At 38.8% G+C, this 19,803-nt stretch overlaps 2 protein-coding genes across 3 annotated transcripts in view; one reads left to right on the top strand and one right to left on the bottom strand.

Annotated features, from left to right (window-relative positions):
* Positions 1 to 7,107: 7,107 nt before the first annotated feature.
* Positions 7,108 to 11,785, top strand: ric3a (RIC3 acetylcholine receptor chaperone a). Its single transcript, XM_069664795.1, has 6 exons — positions 7,108 to 7,225; positions 9,206 to 9,414; positions 9,609 to 9,684; positions 10,058 to 10,151; positions 10,699 to 10,856; positions 11,022 to 11,785. Exons 1-6 carry the CDS (start codon positions 7,108 to 7,110, stop codon positions 11,783 to 11,785), a joined length of 1,419 nt encoding a protein of 472 aa, XP_069520896.1.
* A 1,880-nt stretch (positions 11,786 to 13,665) lies between these two features.
* tub (TUB bipartite transcription factor) overlaps positions 13,666 to 19,803 on the bottom strand; it is a 51,272-nt gene continuing 45,134 nt past the window's right edge. For both annotated transcript variants that reach the window (XM_069663419.1, XM_069663427.1), the window contains exons 9-12: positions 17,689 to 17,803; positions 16,927 to 17,025; positions 16,632 to 16,803; positions 13,666 to 15,569 (exon numbers count right to left, since the gene is read on the bottom strand). In XM_069663419.1, coding sequence (XP_069519520.1) covers positions 15,436 to 15,569; positions 16,632 to 16,803; positions 16,927 to 17,025; positions 17,689 to 17,803 — 520 coding nt within the window. In that variant the 3' untranslated portion in view covers positions 13,666 to 15,435. The remainder of the gene's footprint in view (positions 15,570 to 16,631; positions 16,804 to 16,926; positions 17,026 to 17,688; positions 17,804 to 19,803) is intronic.

Below are 19,803 nucleotides of genomic sequence, written 5' to 3'. Positions count from 1 at the left end.
TGAGTTGTCTGGAATAATAGGAATAGAAAACAGAAACAGAGAGCAAGGGTGGAAATGGCAATTCAGAACTCAACTGTCTTTAAAACACCAGCCCATAATAAGAAAGAATCCGTACAAGTCTCTAATACCTTCTTTGTGTCAAATACTGCAGAACTGCCATATTACTTTGAAGTAGTTCATGGTGCCAAAATTTTCCCAAACAGTAGTATCTGCTTTATTCAACGTACAGCAGCCATAATCTCTGTTGGCATCATATGCTGGTTGGCAGTGATAATCTATAATCCATTCATCCAGAGAGGGTACACAAATGCATATTTGTTTCCTAGGATTAAAAGCTTATAGATGGTGTATGGCATGGCCAATAATGTTCATCCATGCCAGCTATGGCAGAATTTCCAGCTGTCTTGTGGATACAGGGTTCTTCTCTTAAATCACAAGTTATTTTAAGTCGACTAAAATGTTCAGAGGATTGTTATAAGAATGGGAAAATCAAATGACTTGACAATATCTCTTTGAAATAGTATTTTTACTATTCAATTGATATGAATAAGTAATAACAGTTTCAAAACAGTCCCTTGATACCTCTGACTTGTAGATAGCCTTGTCGTCTACAGTTTGTACTACAACACTGAAAAGGCCTACAAGCCTTTGTCTGAAATGAAACCCTACATTGCTGGAGAAATAAGCTACAAACTCAGAACACAGAGGAGAATCCATCTTTAATCAAAACATCAGCTATAGTTTGAATAGTAACAATAGTTTGACTCTTTGTCACCAGAAGCTCACTCTCACGAGCGAGAACACGCCCACCCCGCCGAGCCACAGCACCACGGTTACCTTTGCGGTAGCATACTAACTGCCGGTTACCTTTGCGCTAGCATGCTAATCTTTACACACATCTACCTAGAATGAACGCTTAGTTAGTGTTGTAACCAGTACCACTCTTTTCTCCCTGTGTTTTTAGAGAATGTTGTTCGCTGTGTAGATTGTGAAGTCCCTCAAGGCTAATTTTTAAACAGTTATATAGGGATATAAATAAAATTGATTTGACTTGACTTTGTGAAGCTTTTTGGTCTTGTTCTGCAGACTGTCATAAGTGTGTAAGATTATTGAGAGAAACAAAAGCAGGGTCACATTCCTTGTATGAGTTCACAAGTTTGGCCAGTAAACAGAATTTTGACAGAACACAAAGCCATGGTTGTGACAGGAGACAATGCTTTAAATACAAACAGCTTCAAATTCCAAAATGTGCATGTAATCGCCACAATCCCCACAGCTTTCAGGGTGGTCATCCAAGATCACTGTCACCAGTTCAGTACCCAACCAAATGTGAACTATGGCCGCAGTCTATTCTTCTGTTCGTTTGGTGGCCAGAACATGGTTTTCCAAACCTTGCTTAACCTTACCATAGTGTTGCTGAATTCTGACTGCAATTAGGGTATCAATTCTTGAGTCATGTCCAAAACGTGTTTTATGACATTACAGTGACTTCTGACCGCTAAATTGTACTCTGATCATCCTTGTGCCCAAGTGAACATTGTCCTTAGAAATTCTCTCTTGTTCATAAGAACTGGTCGGCAACCTAAAAACAGGCTACCATTACTGCAGCTGGCGCAAAGGCATGAAACTCTTGTCCAGGTCAGGCTAAGCTCCGTCCGGCTTCGTACCATGATTTCTTGATTGACATTAAATGCCAGTATTTCATTTTCCGATAACCGACCTCCGTTAACGGTCATTAATCGTTAAATTAAAATAATTAAATATAATTTTTAAGAAAAACAGCCAGAGACGGACAACAAGCTCTCCATCATGCATGCTCATTCTGATGCGCGCTCTCTCTAATACACGCAGAAACAGACACACTCACACAACTAAAAAGGTAAATTTATTATAATCCTCAAACATGACTATGTGTGAAACCAACAATCGTGCCCACAGACATTAATACACTGTCCAGTGTCCATTACGTACACACTGGAGAATACAGCCATGTGATCCAGCAACAAAAATAAGTAAATAAATATTTACAGCCTACCTTTCTTTGATGGTAACTTTAATAAACTTAAGATCCTGTCCGATCCCGACATCGTGTCAGGAGATTTAAATAATTAATGAGTTACGCTGCTGTACTCGTGCTCGTGTGTAAATGTTCATTTTGGCATCTGCTCAGACGGTACCGATGTCCCAGGAACACAAAGACATGATGATATTTTGATAAGATATTTTGGGGTTTTTTAACTGTTAAACTGATAGTATTAATCAGTCAACATTCTTGTTGTCAGTAAACGGTTAAACGGTTAAATGGCTAGTTATTAACATCCCTACTCCACATTGATTCCATTGCGCAACTTTTGTAAACTGGACCACATTGGGAGAAAAACAAACCAAAAAGAAAACACTAAAAAGCAATTACTCGAGTAATCGTTTCAGCAACGGGATGAGTAATCGGTTAGAGAAAATGTTGAATTTCTGCATCCCTAGAATAATCACACTGCACAATAAATGTGTATCCTGTGGTCTGATAACATTTCAAGGCTCCATTTCAGGCAATGAAATGGCATGTTGCACCCATCACCCAATCAGATGTTGGCATGTCTTATATAAAAGCTGTACTCAACATGAACTTGAATAACAAGAGACCAGTTGCGCATGCCATTAGAGGGCTAAATCTGTACAGAACTGGAGTTACATCACTGTTAGTACAATTTTATATGGTTACAGACCTCCGCCCTTTGCCATTGGTGGCAAACCATGGCCATAAGCTGTTAAAAAAAGTAGTGTACTCAGGGCCTCAAGACCTCAAATTCAAGCTCAAACATTTATTGAAGTGAAAATGATGTTTTGGTAGTGGAGAACCAACCGACAGGGACTCTCACAACCCACAACATCTCAAAGATGAATTAGACAGAGGTAACTCTTCTCTCCCATTTGAATCAAAGGCCAGCTTTGGACCAGCCAACTGAGGTCATAACTGTTAGATATGACTGCATAATAAGGGTGTGATATTCATAAAGGGGGGCCAAAGGTGCAGATTCCACTGGGGTACCAAGAAACAGACACTAGGCCTTTTGACTCCAAAGCACCACTTAATAACCATTTAATTAGCAGATGGCTCTTCAATGTGAAGCATTCTTAGTCTTTGTGGCCAGCTGCATTTTGCTGCACCAAAGACATCTAACATGTGGAAACAAAACCTTTCTAAAGCACTTCCTCATTAGGTGTGCTCTCTATATGGAGTCTATGCACCAAGAGCTTAAAATCAATTCTATAGGTAGCTAATGAAGGGATTCGGAGTGTTCACTTTGTACCAGATAATTTTTAGCCAATGCATCTGAAGAAGCAAGACCCAAAGATAAACATTTTTTGTGAATTTTAGAATATGGAGCTTTAAAGTATGTTAGGGGAATATTATATATATATTAGTAAAGCTTTTCAAGATTAAACTAAGCTGCATTTCTTACTCAAAATGCCTAAAAGCCATGAACTCTTGAGTACAAAGGCTTTTTGTGTGAGTTAATAGAAATACCAAATTTCCATTTTCATTATAAATGACAAATATTTAGGTTTTATTAGCATCTAGCTGAAGGAAATATTGAGCCATTAACTTCTGAATGTCTCAGAGATAATGATATGATGACTCTGTTATGATCCCAGTCAATTCCCCGTGGGTTTTGAGAGTTGCATAATAGGTGGAGCTGCATATCATCTGCATAATAAAGAACACTGATGGTGTGCCAAAGCCAGCCTGAAGATGTATAGGCATATAAATAGAGAATAGTACTGGCCCTAGATATGACCCCTGAGGAACTCCACAAATTCCCCTACAGGAGAAGGAGCTCTTCAAAACATTCAATTGCTATTCTTAACACTAAACTAACTTTTAAAGGCAATTAAAATATGTATCCATTATTTAAGAAGGAATGCATCAATAACAGTCCCAAATACAGTTATGAGGACAACAAATCTGATAAAAAAATGAGTAATATCGGGTAATGAACTACACTGAGTGTCGTGGTAGTTAAGTTGTTGCTCGTGGTAGCTAACCCTAAACCCTAACTCAACTTCCAGATCTTCCAAATCCTCCAGAAGTTTGGCAAAAAGAGGGATATTGGTCAATAAGCATTTAAGATGATTGTCTCTCAGAGCTGGTTTAAGTGATGTTTGATATCGGCATACTATCAGCATACTGTATTTTATATGATGATGTGCTGTATCTCTATACCACGAACCTTTATCACTGTATGAAGTTAAAAGTTAAAATGGCACAAACTATTTTGTATAAGCCTGATGACATCAATCATCCATACATTAAACCAAGATGGTAAGACTTTTAAGACTGAGCGAAGAGCAAAAACACACACAAATTAAGATTTGGCAAAAGCGCAGCTCGGTCATAACCGTGTAGGACCAAAGACAGTAACTATGATAGCTATAGATGGGGAGAGAAATAATACTGCAGAGAAAACAAACAAATAGTAAAACATCAAAAGCAAAGAACAATGAATAAATGTCAATTACCAATACTGAATGATTCAGCAATCTGTGGAAGTTAAAATCGAGGTGTGTGAGACCAAAAGGAGATATGAAAAAGCCTAAACACATGTATGGTTGAATTTTAAGACAGGATTTATCAACCTTATCTAATCACAAAGACTTCAAATGACATTCTGACAGGTTCGTAAAATATTCTGACATGTTTTATTCTGAAATCTTTGTATTTGATTAACTGCACAGCTCCAAGTTTCCCTTCATGTTGCCCCACTTTGCTTCAGCCTTAAGCAGCCTATATAAATGTATTTGTTCTGAAACTTTTACTTCAATAGGACATTCAGCAGCTCTTTCTCATTTTCATCTGTGGTTCAATGTTATTAAGCTTCTAAATGCACATTGGCTCCTCTTGTCTAACTTCGGATTTTTGACAGTTTTAACCCATGGATCAATTTTTAAAAATAAATTACAGTCTTGAAAGATACAAAAAATAGTTTCTATCTCCTCCATGCTGTCTTTGCTAATAAGTTCCCTAGGTCCCACCAACTTGTTTGCTGTGTGTGTTGGTTTGAAGGCAATTGTTAAACTGTACTGCACCTTAAAAATATAACAGCAATAATTCAACAAATGTATTTTTAAAATGCCTTCCATTTCAAAGTCATTATAGTTAGTTTTTCTGAGCATTTCTTTTATATCTAATTTTAATAATCGACAATAATGGCAGTAAGCGCAATAGAAGAATCTCATACAGCTATCACAGCAGAAAAATAGGATATCTAATCTAATCTGTAATTAGAATATTTAATTCATTGCTTACATCACTAATTTTACACTGTTTCTGATAACTGCATCTATGTCAATTGGTTCATTATCTGTTTATAAGGTTTGTCTTCAAGGGTCTGCGTTTTGATTTGAAATCATGCAAGTATTAAAATTATTATTATTATTATTATAATCATTACTGTGCTCCTAATACTGAGGAACCAGTGTAATTAGCTCTCATAAGAGATCCCTTATGAGGGCTGAATACAAGAGCTGTGGAAACATTGTAGAAACACATAAGTACTTCTATTTCCTGACTTATATATATACTTCTGTGGAGAATAAAAACAAAACATAATCCTCCCTCTATAGAAACACCATTTAGTTACTTGACTTTGTGGGTAGCTAATCCTCGGTCTCCCTTAAGTCATACCTCTGTGTCTGAGCCTGCACTGCCATCTGCTGCTCTTTGGTATGAAACACACATCAGGGGGTCTACTGAGTGGGATGGGTTTGTAGGTCATGTGTTGCGTTCAAGTGCACATCGTAAATACCTAAATTGTGAATGCAGGTGTGTTTTTAAGTCCTTAACCTGGGAAAACTCAATGAATTCAGAAAAAATATACTTTTTGGTGGCTTTAGGAATCAAGAGATGTAGTCTCTTAATCTTACATTATTGTTAACTAAAGACTAAATGGCAAGTACTTAACCCATTTGGTGCAACAATGTGCTGTTACAAAACAATACAAGACATTTGGAGCCAGGGGTAGAAAACACATTAATTCAATAGAGTCTAATGGCTAATCTTTAGTATCATCAACAAGCTAATTTTAAGCTTTTAGAACTATAATAACATAATGTAAAAAAACATAAAGCAGACCACAACATGACAATAAGACAATAAGAAATGTCAGTTGAAGGAATGTCAACACAATCCCAGAGGCTTTACCATTATGAGCCTGGCACACTTGAATCACTTACAACCTCACGTCTGCTTGTTATTTCTCCTCTGACAAATCATCCGTCCAAAGCCATCAGTCTGCACCTTTCATCAAACCTGAATTACAACCATAGCTGGCCAAGAGCTGTCATGACATCTCACACTTGAGTCAAACATTACCTCACCTGTCAATCAGCAAAGCAATCACCGGCCAGACAAACACTTCTCATTAAACCATCCATAACACAAAGTAACACAGTGAGCTGTCTTACCTCTGCGCAGGATTTCTTCGTCACCTGTCTCTCTCATTTCCCAGCTTTGGCTTGTTGCTGCTATATCCCTATCGGGGTATAACAATAAAAAAGGCAATCAAATTCGAGCAATCAACTTTTTGATCAACCATTTCATCATGCACTATGCAGGGCCTGATGCAGGTTGTGAGATAACGATGTTGCCAGCTCTGTGTATGTTACAGTGTAGACTATATTTGACTACAATAACATGTTGTGGTATTTCTGTCTGAGTCTGTGATTGAAAAGGGGTTGGCATCGGCAGAAAGATGCTCTAATCACAAGGTATCCAGGGCAAAGGTCATTGGTTTTTGGAGTATTTGGTTCCTCTGTACTGCCAAAAGGTAAAGAGGTGAGTTGATGATGATTGTAGGCAACCTGTTCTATCATTAGATTTCAGGGCATAATAATATTAATAATAACAATAATAATGCATGCACTAGCCAGGTTGATCTCCTCTTTACTCTCTGGGGATTTGTCGTCATAATTTCAAACAGCACTTGAAGGCAGCTGGTATAATCTGATCTAATCTGCACAGGAACGTCACCAGATGAGAGATGACATCTGTGGATACTAGCTTTACTGTTCAAGTGAAATAAACGCACGGCTCTGACTTTCTGAGACAAAATGTCTATCACAACTTGCCAGAAGGTGACTCTTATATCTTGCTCTGTTCTCTGTATCTCTCTCTTCCTGCCCAGAATGCTTTTACCCAGAGGGAGAAAGGAGACGGGGCAGCCTGAGGGTAAGGCGGCTTATCAGATCATCATCCATCCATCCATCCATCTCCATCCTGCGCCGATGTTCTTTTTTTTGTTGCAGCTGCTGCTGCTGTTGTTGTTGTTGTTGTTGCCAGCTGTTACTCTGACTATGCAGAGTGCACCAGGCCTAGGCCCCATCATGGTGCACACATGTTCATCATAATGTTACAAAATTGATAGGAAGCAAAAAGAAAAATATGCATTTCTCAAATACTGAAGAAAATGTATGTTGTTTCATTTAATAAACTACCTCTTGAACTTATACATGCACTATTGCAAGTGTTTTACGTGCTTTCTTTTAATATCTATATTGCAATATATGTCCACATAAGATTTTAAACATCCTTTTAACACAGAGATGTAAAACAAAAAATTATAGGGTAGTGTTATTGCTGTTATTTGAAGGTTTTTTACACCTCTGGTCAAAGATAGGAGTACTAGTATTGAATAATTTCGAATAACCCCAGTGTCAAGGCTATTTAAAAGAAAGGCAGCTGTTTCTGCTCTCTATAGATTGACATATGCAATTTATGTTCACATCTCAATAGTGGTTTGATTTAAGAAAGTAAAGTATTGATTTATTTAAGTAAGATTCCCTCCAAGTTCACCTTGAAAGGCTTATTTGATGAAAAGCAACAGGCTGGCTGCAAAACCAAACAGTGCTTTATAAGTAATTATAATGTATAATAAACATTGAAGATTATAATCACTTATGAATAATGTTCCAAAATGCAATGCTGTCAAACTACCAACAACACAAAATTACTCATATCAACTCATCAGAAGTCGTCAAAAATCACATAATGCTTTACAATAAACCAAGATAACAAATGCAAAAGCCAAACACCTACACACATAAAAGAAAACCACGCTTCTTTGTAATATCACTCCCTCACCAATACTGTCACAGAGTTATTCCTTGACTGTGCTGTACCGTATGCTTTGTTTTTTGAGTTGCCTCTGTAGATTTCTATATTTCTGACAAACTCCCACACACAATAAAGTGAAGTGACAACAATAAATCTGTAAGAAACAAAGTGTACATGGCAGTTTATTACCTTGTGACTCCAAACAGAGACAAATCTCTCTCCTCCTCAGCCACATCTTGCTGGTCTAAAGAAAAGTGTCGGTATGACATTCCCTCTGTTTCCATCCATTATAATTGATAGTGGCAACATGCTAACATCCTCACAGTGCGTTAAGCTACCAACAGATGGCGCGTTCCGATAGTATTGAAGTCATTAGCGACTGTTTAAGGTGACGTTCCCTATGAATTGCCATAACTGTGATAATTCTTGTTGATAGACAAATTCAAACTTATAAGGACCAAGTGCTGTCTCGCCATACACGGCTACAAAACACGCTGGAGACGCTAGTTAGCCACCACTTGGTAACAGTTAGCCTGTCTACTTCGCAGCTGGCGGTTTTTACTAGCTTGGTTGTAATTGGTGGAACAGACTGTCAATCATAAGCAACAGCGTTTGATTGGTGGGAGGAAGCACTGGGTGAGGCTTGACAAGCAGGAAATGTTGGTATCATTTGTCAGCTCTGGATATATTGGTAAAACCAAATTTTAGTATTTAAATATTATCAAGGGACATGCTAACATGCTAACATGTGAACTACGATCAACTGTAAATTTCTGTTGTATAGAACTTTTGGAAAAAGCTATTCCTTTACTCTTTCAAAAACACTGTTCACTCAATACCCTCATCCCACTGACTAACTTAATTGGACCACATAGCAAACAAATTCTAGTAGAGCTGGCAAAATGTATAGTTTTAATCCTTAACAATAGTGTGTCAGTGCCAGTACTTCTACTTCCTGCATGATTCGATTCTGAAAGTTAAAAGAGCCTGCATATACAATTGGTTGAGGAAAGATTTGCAAGAAGAAGATTTAGTTATTATAATTACTATATAATAGATTTCTGTTACTGACTGACTGATTTGTGTCTCCTACAGTTGGACCTGGGTTTTACCCTCCTGCAATGCACCAGCTGCCATTGCCAGAGGACCCTGAACAGTGGGGTGTGGACACTTCCTCCTCATTGGCTCACAGTGCAGCCAAATTTAAAATAATTGGTCACGGCAAAAAATACAACCTGATGGCACAAGTCATACCCATATACGGCTTTGGGATCCTGCTTTACATCTTATATATAATATATAAGGTAATTACTGTGACTGGCCTGCATGGCAGGTTGTATAGATAAAATGATATACTTGTTTTTATTATTCATCATGTATGTACAGAATACTGAGACATACGTTGATTTCTGCAGCAATATTGACTGGATTTTTTTTTTTTATTACTAATGAATATTGCTATACTCTATTTCTCTAATCATAGTTATGATCTTTACAGCTGACATGTAGGGGGAAGACTGCTAAATCAGGAAGCTACACCACAGTAACCAAGGCAAACGTGAGGACTAAGATTAGTAAGTACCTTCAACAACTGAAAGTATTTGTGACATACCATCGTGTGTTTACCTTTAAACAGCCATAGGTTTCTTTCTAATATATTTTAATTTGCACATGGATAATGTTTAAACACCATTTTTTCTTGACACATATTTATCAGTTATTGGCATGAACTTCAGTTAAAGGATTGCTGAATTCAAAAGTATAGCAGCAAAGTAGTTGTAATTGCAATGGTAATTTAGTGAGCAAGCAGCAGTTTTGCTTACTGTATACCCAGCACAATCAACCATACACAGCTTAACAAATATGTGTATCAGTGTATGAAAAAAATGTACACACCTGCATATGATTTACCTTCTATTATGATTTTAAAACAATGTTTTCTTTTAGGCGATCATGAGCTTGCCAAGCTGCAGCAGAGACTTCTGCAAACAGAGAGGATGATGGAGAAGATTGTCTCTGCAAAGGGTCAAAGCTCTACAAGGTAAGACTTATTTTTCCCCTAACATCACTGCCCAAATCTCTGCAGGGCCAGAAAAAATTACTTCATACTGGGATAAATCAGCAAAAAGCTGGCATGGAAAAGAAAGCACAGAAAAATCAAAGGAAAAGTTATGTAAAGGTGGAAAGGCCAACAGCATATTCTACAAACAGCTACTTCTACAAGTTCATAACAGCAAAACAGTTAAGGAAGTGAATTGATGTATTGTGAGGGGGGGATTATGTATTTTTTGGGAAAATACTGATGCCACTTTTGGACATACTAATGCTAAAAATATCTCTTTAACCTGCAAATGTTCTGCAACCTGTTCTTTACTAGCCGCACATCATTGATACCAAGAAAAAATAATGATGATCTGGGCCTTCTCTCACTCAGGCAGAATCAGTCAGGAAATTAAGACCAAAGAGAAAGTATGCATTGTGGTATTCTATGACATGTAAAAGGAGGGAGCAGTTTAGTGAACTTCCATAGAGTGATGAACCATACTGCCATCCTGCCTGACTCTGCTTCCTTATCTGTGTTGCTCTAGTGGCAGAAGGAGGAAGAGTAAAACTACAACCTCAAAGAAGGAGGAGAAATTACTCAGGGAACTCAGACAGATCACTCAGCTGATGCAGGAGGGTCGCTTGGAGGCAGCCTCCCCAGAGATGGAGGCTGAGGAGGTGCCCTACGGCGCAGACTGGGAAGGTACATGCCTTAATCTGATTCTCTAGGCTCCTCACACAGTTTTGCCATTTGTTGCACTCATTGAAGCAGAGTTTGTCACCAAAGCAATCAAAAAAAATGTTTTATTATAGCAACCATATCTCATAGTGTATATCAAATGATGTTTCTGTTTGAACACCAATTAAGGCTACCCAGAGGAGACCTTCCCAGTGTACGGTGATTCCTATAAAAGATGTGAATTTGAAGGATTTATGTTGGAGGGACCGTCCAACCAACCCACTGCTGAAGCTCTGGCAGAGAGGATGGAGCAAGAGGAGGAAGAGATTATGGCAAGGAAACTGTCTATAGTGAAGGAGGAGGATGAAGAAGAAGAGGGGGACGGAGAGGAAGAGGGAGAGGAGGAGGAAAAAGAGGACGAAGTAGAGGATGAGATTGAAGAGGAGGAGGAGGAGGAGGAAGCAGAAGCAGAAGCAGAAAAAAGGCAGCTGCTCAGCCTTCCTCTTGCTGCGGAGAGGAAGCCAGAGAGACTCGGTTTGGAGGTGAGCAAAGAGCTTCAGTGTCACATTGCAGGGAAGAAACAAATAAGCTTCAGTGACCACAGAGATGTGTTCCACTACCCTAAAGAGGGTACTTATGAAGAGGATGAAGAGGAGAAGGAAGAGGAGGAGGAAGAAGAGGAGGAGGAGGAGGATGAAGGGGCAGAGTTGGAGGAAGAGGAGGAGGGGACTGAGGTGGAAGAGGAGGAGGAGGCCGATGAGGATGATCCAGTGATGGAGGCAGAGAGCCTGCTGTTCAGTTGCGAGGGCTGTCCCAACCCTGAGCAAGAGGCAGAGGAGGATGAAGAGGAGTATTTGTTGACATCACAGGCTGTAGAGGGTGACAGTGGGATCCATGCAGACATGCCTTTGGAAGTGAGCGGGCTGAGGATGAGGAACAGGAGAGAGACATGAAAGACTTTTCTCACGACCTCAGATGAGATTATTTTAATATAGAGTGTTCCTCAAGTTGTACTTATTATTGATCCCTAAAATGTTTACAATATAGAGCACAGTGTTCATATATACATGCTTGTTATGTATATTTTTACCTCCTCTATTTCCATCGTCAAAAAACGTTTTTGTTTTTTTTCCAGCTACATCAAGCCCACTGACAGGCTGCTCTTTAAAGGGCCTGCACAACCAGCCATAGTCACTTTTTTTTCCCTTACTGCACCTTTTTCAGGCCAACATGCACTTGATTGACATCTCACTCTCGTCTCTTATTTGCTGTACGTGTTTATACAGGATATCTTACACTCCGTTTCTTATTGGTATATGTGTGATGACATCAGGGAATTCACAGCATAGCCCTCTACAGGTTCAACATGAGTAGAAGCCCAACCACTAAAGAAGCTAATAAACATCTATTTTGGTGTGCAGAGCCTTTAAACAAATAAACAATCTATTTAAAGACTGAAAATTATTAAGTGAAAAATTATGATATTAAAATCAAGAACTGCTCTCCAGTCCACAATAAAGTAATATTGGGGACCCACAAATGTTTTCATCACTTATCATCATTCCAGATTACTTTCACAGCATTCATTTGTTCTAACTTTTCAATTAAAATGTATAAAATATTGTAAAAAAACAAAGGGTAGCTCCAGCCTCAGCAGGCACAGAGAATTGTGTGCAGCACTTGACGCTGAGAAGGGATATCTGGCTCCATCTGGTGGTCCAACATGGGTCTAGTCTTAGGGATGCTTCCTGGTGTGGAAATGCAGCTTTACCCAAATATACTTTAACATAATAATAATAGAAGCTTTTGGAAATTGGTAGCAGTATTCAATATCAGCACAGATAAAAGCTCTGGGTAACTGTAAGCACAAAGAAGAAGAAATACAAATCAGTGCAGGAAGAAGTGAGTGATGTTGTAAGATACCTGTCTGCTGCCACAGCAGCACAACTTCCACTGCAGGTGTCCTATCAACCCTGTGTTCTGCACGTGATCCATTCCAACAGTTTAGGGAATAACTCCAGTAATCAGGCGATTGTACAGCATGGTCAAATTATTAAATGTTTTGTTTATTACAGGAAAAACTAAAATGCAACACTGACATAAAAAAGATGCTATGTCAGGCAGAACACAGTCTCATTTCGTAATAGAATAACAAGGTGATGCCAAATGCATTTTGAGTTGACTATAGTTATTTATATGACTCTCTCTTTGACCTATAAACCTTTCTCACTTTTGTTAGATTAACTTGGTGAACATAGGTGTTCCTAATAATGATGATAATGGCTGCAATCCATCAAACTAATCCAGTTCCAGTTCTCTGTCATGGTGCATTTTGTTGTCTCACTACATTGCTGGCACTCAGGCCAAAATTAATAGCTACACCTGTTCTGGTAGGACAAGTTAAAATGTCAGCTGTATAATTTTTTCTGCCATTTTTAGTTACCAAATCCCTGATGTCATTTTTTTTGACACATTCTTGACATCTGTTCATTAAGCAGTGTTTTTTTAAAGCGGATCAACATGTGAGGGTGTAAAACTCAATGGAAAAGATCGCCTCTCTCTGGTTAGCTATAGATCATAAAAGATAGAACTGAGTCTGAAGCTGAATCTATTATTGTTAGAAGAGGTCAGAGGTCAGAGGTGTATCCCTGATCATACAAGATGCAAAGCAGAAATGTGTATCATATTCCCTGTAAACACTCCCCTGTACAAAAAACCCCACAGGAAATCACAAAAATGACATTTTACCACCAGGTGTCAGCATTACTGTAAAAGTTACATAAATAATTATTAAACAGATAATGCGGTGATTGAGTCCTGTCCTATTTTTTGAGAGAGAGAACTGAACGCATTGTTTGATTTACTCAAGTTTTATTATTTTTCATGATCAAAGGACTGCGTCCATACCACCACAGTAAACTGTACACCATTTACTGTACATGACAACGAGGGCACTAAAAACAGAAAGTGAAAGAACCTTTGGTTCCTGGACACATGTATGAAAAGCAGACTTTACAGCGAGAGTATCAACAGTTTTAAAATAGAAATTCAAAATAGTTAGAACACAATTGAGTACAAGAATAGCACATTTGATAAAGATTTCCTCATAACCCACAGTAACAGTAGCGGTATCAGAGATTGTTCTTTGCCTTCATTCAGCATTTTTTTAAAGTCATTAAATACAAAATACTGTCTTATATTAGAGAAAGGATTCTGCCCCCATCAGGAGCAACAGGAGTAATACTTTGAGTAAAAATTTGAACAGCAATAAACCATGTGGTATAGAAACAGCCAGTCAGATGAGGAATGTATCAAACTCCACCTCAGTGGAGCAGAAAATTAATCAAAGATTTAAGAGGCGAGAGATGAAATATGCAGGTGTTGAAGCTGTGGCAGATTCACACTGTTCACGTGTGTTTGTTGGCAGTAAATCAATCTGGGATTAGTTTGTTTTTTTTACCTGGTAGGAGACATCAGAAGATATGAGCACAGCTTTAAGCCTGAGTGCTACGGCTATCACATCTGCTGCCTGATTCACAGTACAATGTAAAGAATAATCACCTGTTGAGTGTTATCCGTTGGAGGCCGTAAAAGCTATTTATTTGGACAATTACTTACATTTAAATAATCTGCAATTTGCATTATAATCTTGTGGAGCTTCTGCAACTCCGACTATTTAATCAGTCTAAATGAACTCTGCATTAGACTTAATAGTAGCTACAGAGAGATTTCTCCAAAGCACATGAGGACAGCAACAATAGCAAAGACCGATTCAAGCTCAGCTCATTTTATGCAAAACACCGGAATTAGTCTTCAAAGGCACAATAAAGTATGTACAGCTAAACCTCATCCACTTCAAAGTAAAGTGCACCATCATCCTTTACATTCACATACATGACACCGTGACACGATTCTGCTTATGGTACACAGCACAGTGTAACGTGCCTTTGCCCCGTTCATGTCCCAAAAAACAAGAGCTGTTCCTTCTCGTGATGCTAAATGATGTGCTTGCAGTGGCAGACGTTGTTGCAAACAATGACAGAAAACAAAATGGACATGTAATAAATACATAAATAACAAAATAAATATATACTGTGACGTGCATGTTATTTTTAGTTCAGTAACTATATAACCAGTATTCATGCTTGAGGAAGAGTGTGACTTGTGTTTTTTTGTGTGGCAGATTACATAAAATCCAGTCAACTTTTAAAACGCACAGATGTGTAATTGTTAGATATAATTTACAGATAAAGAAATGTTAAATTTCTCTAACTACTACATAAAGGAACAGTGTTTGTTTTCTTCATTTCATTACAGTACAAAATGAGTATAGTTATAAAACAAATGATTTTGAAAGTGGATCTCTCTTTGTGCTTGTTTCCTTCCACTGACCGAGACCTTCCCAAAGTCCGCCCGCGCCCTCCCCCACCCTTACACACGCACACACACACAAACACACAAAACTTGAGGCCCGTAAAGCATTTTGGGATATGCAGGACGTCCAAGGTACTGGGCGTTTTGGAGATCTCCAACCAGCCGCAGTGATACGTTAACAGCCCTTGATGTGAGGACAGATGGAGCAGTTCTCTACTGAGGCTGGGATCTATTCACAGGCTAACTTGCTGTCAAAGCTGGAGAGGGCGATGGCAAAGGCCTGCAGGGCACACATCGGGTAGTTATAGTCCATGGTGAAGACGTCCTCGGCCACGCGGCCAAACTGCATCACAATGTAGTCAGCTGCAGAGGAGGAGAACCAGGAGACACAATTTAGAGAAGCTGCTTTTTCTGCTCTGTTTAATTTTTAATTATTAATTAAGGCGACCCAAATCAGTAAAGTTTTAATAAAAAGTAAGTTATGAAAAAAACCATCAAAAATTAAAGACTTGAAATAAAAGATTGCATCGGTGTAAGGATGTGCAGCTTCCTCCTCTTTCCCTACTTAAAATGCATCTCACAACTCTTCCTTGTTTACTGCCTTTCATTTACCCTTAAACATTAGGTGGGTAAAAAATAGCTTATTGCACTGGGATGCACCAAGTTCCCTCATAAGTTAGTGTATAAACTCTACACTAAAGGCTACGTGACTATAAGGTCATTTGTAGCTAAATAATAAGGCAAGTGGCCAATCAATCATGAATGAAAGAGTTGCACCATGCCCATTAGCTCTCTGGCGACCATGAGCCACTTGGCATCAAAGCATATATGCTTGATCAATATTAAAAAATCATATTAATAAATTGGGTGTCTGCTGGATCGCTGTGTTGCAAAGTGTCAATCAGGTAATGAGAAAAAGATGCTTTGTGGCAAAATAACTGGGTTTTACTAGAAGTGATCATAATTCTGTGACATTATCTGATGTATAGCTACCCTCTCTGCATGTGTAGCTATTTAATCGTAACATAGAGTCATGTTTTAACTTTGTAACAATTTAGAGGCCGAGTACGAACGTCCACACAGCAGGTGAAACAGACTGCCGGAGATGTGTTTGATTGAAACTGAGCAATAATAATAAAAGTAAGGGCTGTCCACTCTCAGTGGTGAAATTGACCAGCTGCCTCCACTCTTCTGTCTATTTCGTATTACGACCCTGTGTTTCTGTTTTTTCTGGTGTTTATTCCTCCATTACTTTCTTTGAATATTTAATTTTCCATTACCAGTCTATTCGTCGATGTGGAAAGGAAAAGAAACAGGAACACTGCAGGGGGCTTCTGCACCAAAACCTTCCAATGGTTGGGTGTTTTGTACAGCACAACATGACTACACCATGGCAAGTTTACGGTTTAGAGGTATTAAACTCACGGTCATTGTCATGAATGATTTGGAAATTCTTGACAGAGGCCTGAGTGACTCTGCCGTGGAAGTTCAGCACATAGGATTGTGTGTCATCGTTCCACACGGGCGTCTTGTTGTGGAGTTCGATCACGCTCTCTGTGTTTTTGTTCTGCCACCTGGCCAGTAGTGACTCATGGTCCTGTGATGAAGAAGAAGAAGAGAAAAGCTTCAGTCGTGGAACTCATCAGACTTAATATGTAACGATCAGAGAGGCTGAATTGATCGGCCAGCTGCGGCTACACATAAATTAGGTTACACATACATTTCGTGGGCGAATGGACACTCTCTCGTGGTCCATGTTCATTCCAGGAATGATGACGCTCATCTTGCGAGGTCCTTTGAATCCTAACACATTGGTTTCCTTTCATATAAAGATGATAAAGTGTACTGTTATTAAAGAACAAAGCTTTAATATCATATGACAGTATGAAGTAGTGTAGGCTGTACATTTCACAACAATATATCATAGCAAGAGACATCAAGAGGATTTATTCAGTGTACTTGGAGAGAAATCAGAACATTCAATAAAATGTATGTTCTTTATCGAGCTGATAGCCTAATTAAGCAAATGTTACCTTGTTGTGGACCTGATGAATATAAAAATGCTTATATACATACATGAATGTAAATGTCAATTCAACCTGATGATGGCAACGCTCGGCCTGCTCTCTGTGCTGCGTGGCTCTATTTACTCTCTAAATGGTAATGTGCATTTCAAAGGCCACTAGACGCATTACCCTGCATAATTTAATTTTACAGCAAATAAAATTACATAAACGTTAGGTCTACTGTTGGCTCCTTTAAATGACTGCTATTAAATCATTCTATGTTAAGTGGGTAAGAGAATTGCATTACCTTAAACCACGTTAGTCCTAATCAAGTATAAACTCTCTGCGAGTCTCTTTGTGTAATCACACCGAATTATCAGATATTGTACAAAATCGTTGCTTAAAATTATCTTTAAAGATGTAAAAAAAAGAAAAACAGTACAGCTTGAGGTGAAAGAGACGTCTGATTGACTCACATAGCAAATGGCTGCTAGCTCTTGACGCAGGTTGCTAGCTTCCAGGCTGGTGGTGCTCTTCATGGGGTTCAGACCGCTGTCGTATACAGTGAACTTTGTCCCCATGAGGTTAGACCTGCAGAGAAAACACAGCACACTGAAGAGGTCTGGCGGCTGGCGTGTGAATGCGTCAGTTGGTATGATTGAGAGTAACAACATGTAAGGGTACTGTAGTGTGTCTCTGCATTATCAATGTGTATCTAGATTTTGTTATATGAAAGTAAGGATGCTTTAACGTTGTGCTCCAGGTAGAGATATTAATTTTTATTTGATATTAACAAACACTTGAATTTATTAAAGAGCTCTTCCTTTTTGTCAGCTGACCAATCAACTAAAATAATATAGGAGCCTTGCTACACTTCATACAAGTTTGACAATTGCAACATAAAGAAATGTTCCTTTTTATCCTTACTGGTGAAAAAGCATGCGCCACATGTTGCAAATTGTCCCTAAATGGAAAGGTTTCACAACATATAAAAAGCAACGACCTCCGTTTAACCCCACTTCAGGTCACTGTGATTGATTCATTCAGTCGTTGTGGTCTCTTGTTGCTCAGCGGGGATTGATGGCCTGACTTCACAGCAGGAGGGTTGGCAGATCTAGATCCTGACAGTGAGTCATATCAGCACAGAGGGAGGCAAGTTGCCAGAGACTTTAAATGACTTCTCACCCTAGATGATGCTTCAAACAGCTTGTCTGTGACCATTTACTGCGTAAACAGAGAGTGTATCTATGTTTTTTGAAACACTGTCACACACAAACTGTCTCTACTGTAAATAGAAATGTACTCCTTGTCTGAACTCTTACACTCCCTTCCTGCCTCGAGTGGGGAAGCGCTGCCTTGGAGCTCTGCTCTTCCTGCTTTAGCGGCCTCGTTGTGAAATGTATCTAGTGGATCGAGGCTGATTCTATTATTAAGGTGTTTTTTTCTGTTTGAATAATTATACAATACACTTATGTAAAGTCGTTTTTTTTAGTTAAAGATATGCTTCCCCACGCAGTGCACGCAGCACAGGCGTTTTCCACAAGCCTCTTCACTTCCTGACGATTCCTCACAGTGCAATGAACTCATACACAGCATCTCATTTATAGTTAGTAGCAGTCTTCACAAAAGTGTGTTAATTTCACATTGCATTCACCCTTTCGCAGTCTAAAAATCTAAATTGCTACTTCTATATGTTGCTCAGGATAACTCAAATAGCAACACGCCAACTCTACTTCCTGATCGAATTAATCGTCAATGCTTTTTTCTCGTTTTGGCTTTGAGGACTCCAACGTTTGAAGCGTCCATCCTGTGACATCCAAAGACGCTGTAATATAAACTGACAACAGTGCAACTAATAAGCAAGAGGTTAACTTGACTGGTTTATATGTATGAATGCTTTGAAGGAGAGAAACATGGTCCGCAGGGTATTTCAAAGCTGTATCTTTAAACAACGTACTGCGTACCTCTGATAGCCCGTCGAGGCCAGCCCCCTCAAGGACTCTTGAGAAGCGCTAGATGAAAGGTCACTGTTCATCTAAATTTGGATCTCCATCAATCAGGTGGGATTGTGATTGCAAAGGTTTGAGCGGTGCATCGACCAATGGGCAGGCCAGCTCTGAAGATTAAAGGCTGCACAGAGCTATATTTGATTAAACTCCCCAGGAGTTTCCATGGAGCCACTAACGCGGCCTTGAAGCTGTCTCTGAAGATTACGTCCCTACTCACTTCCTACCAATCTGACTGCAGCCGTGTTTAAAGCCTATGTATTGCATTTGATGCCTTCATCATCAATGAACATGTTTTAATATGAGTGGTGAACTGTTTATGTACATATATTTTAGTGGGGTTAAAGGCATGAAGGTCATAATGGCTCTTATGTGTGTATATTGTCATGAAGGAGCTGGATCAAGTCGCACTTATTAACAGATTTGTTCATGATTCACTCCTCAGCTACAGAGTTACATGAACATTACTGTTCAGTTTTACTCTCAATGTCAGTTGGGATAATAAGAATTTAAAATAAAGGGATGGGGTACATTACAAATGTATGGAAACATATGGCCATTAAATATTAACTAAAATATGTATCA

This window comes from Semicossyphus pulcher, unplaced genomic scaffold (genome assembly GCF_022749685.1).
Source record: "Semicossyphus pulcher isolate SPU_LCO1_2020_fin unplaced genomic scaffold, fSemPul1.0.p SCAF_1, whole genome shotgun sequence".
Classification (NCBI taxonomy): Eukaryota; Metazoa; Chordata; class Actinopteri; order Labriformes; family Labridae; genus Semicossyphus; species Semicossyphus pulcher.
This window is presented reverse-complemented; position numbering and strand designations above follow the sequence as displayed.

Coding starts and splice junctions, on each gene's coding strand:
- ric3a (XM_069664795.1), top strand. CDS start 7,108: ATGTCTATCACAACTTGCCAGAAGGTGACTCTTATATCTTGCTCTGTT. Junction 7,226..9,205: donor GGAGACGGGGCAGCCTGAGG/GTAAGGCGGCTT, acceptor TGTCTCCTACAG/TTGGACCTGGGTTTTACCCT. Junction 10,152..10,698: donor AAGGGTCAAAGCTCTACAAG/GTAAGACTTATT, acceptor GTGTTGCTCTAG/TGGCAGAAGGAGGAAGAGTA.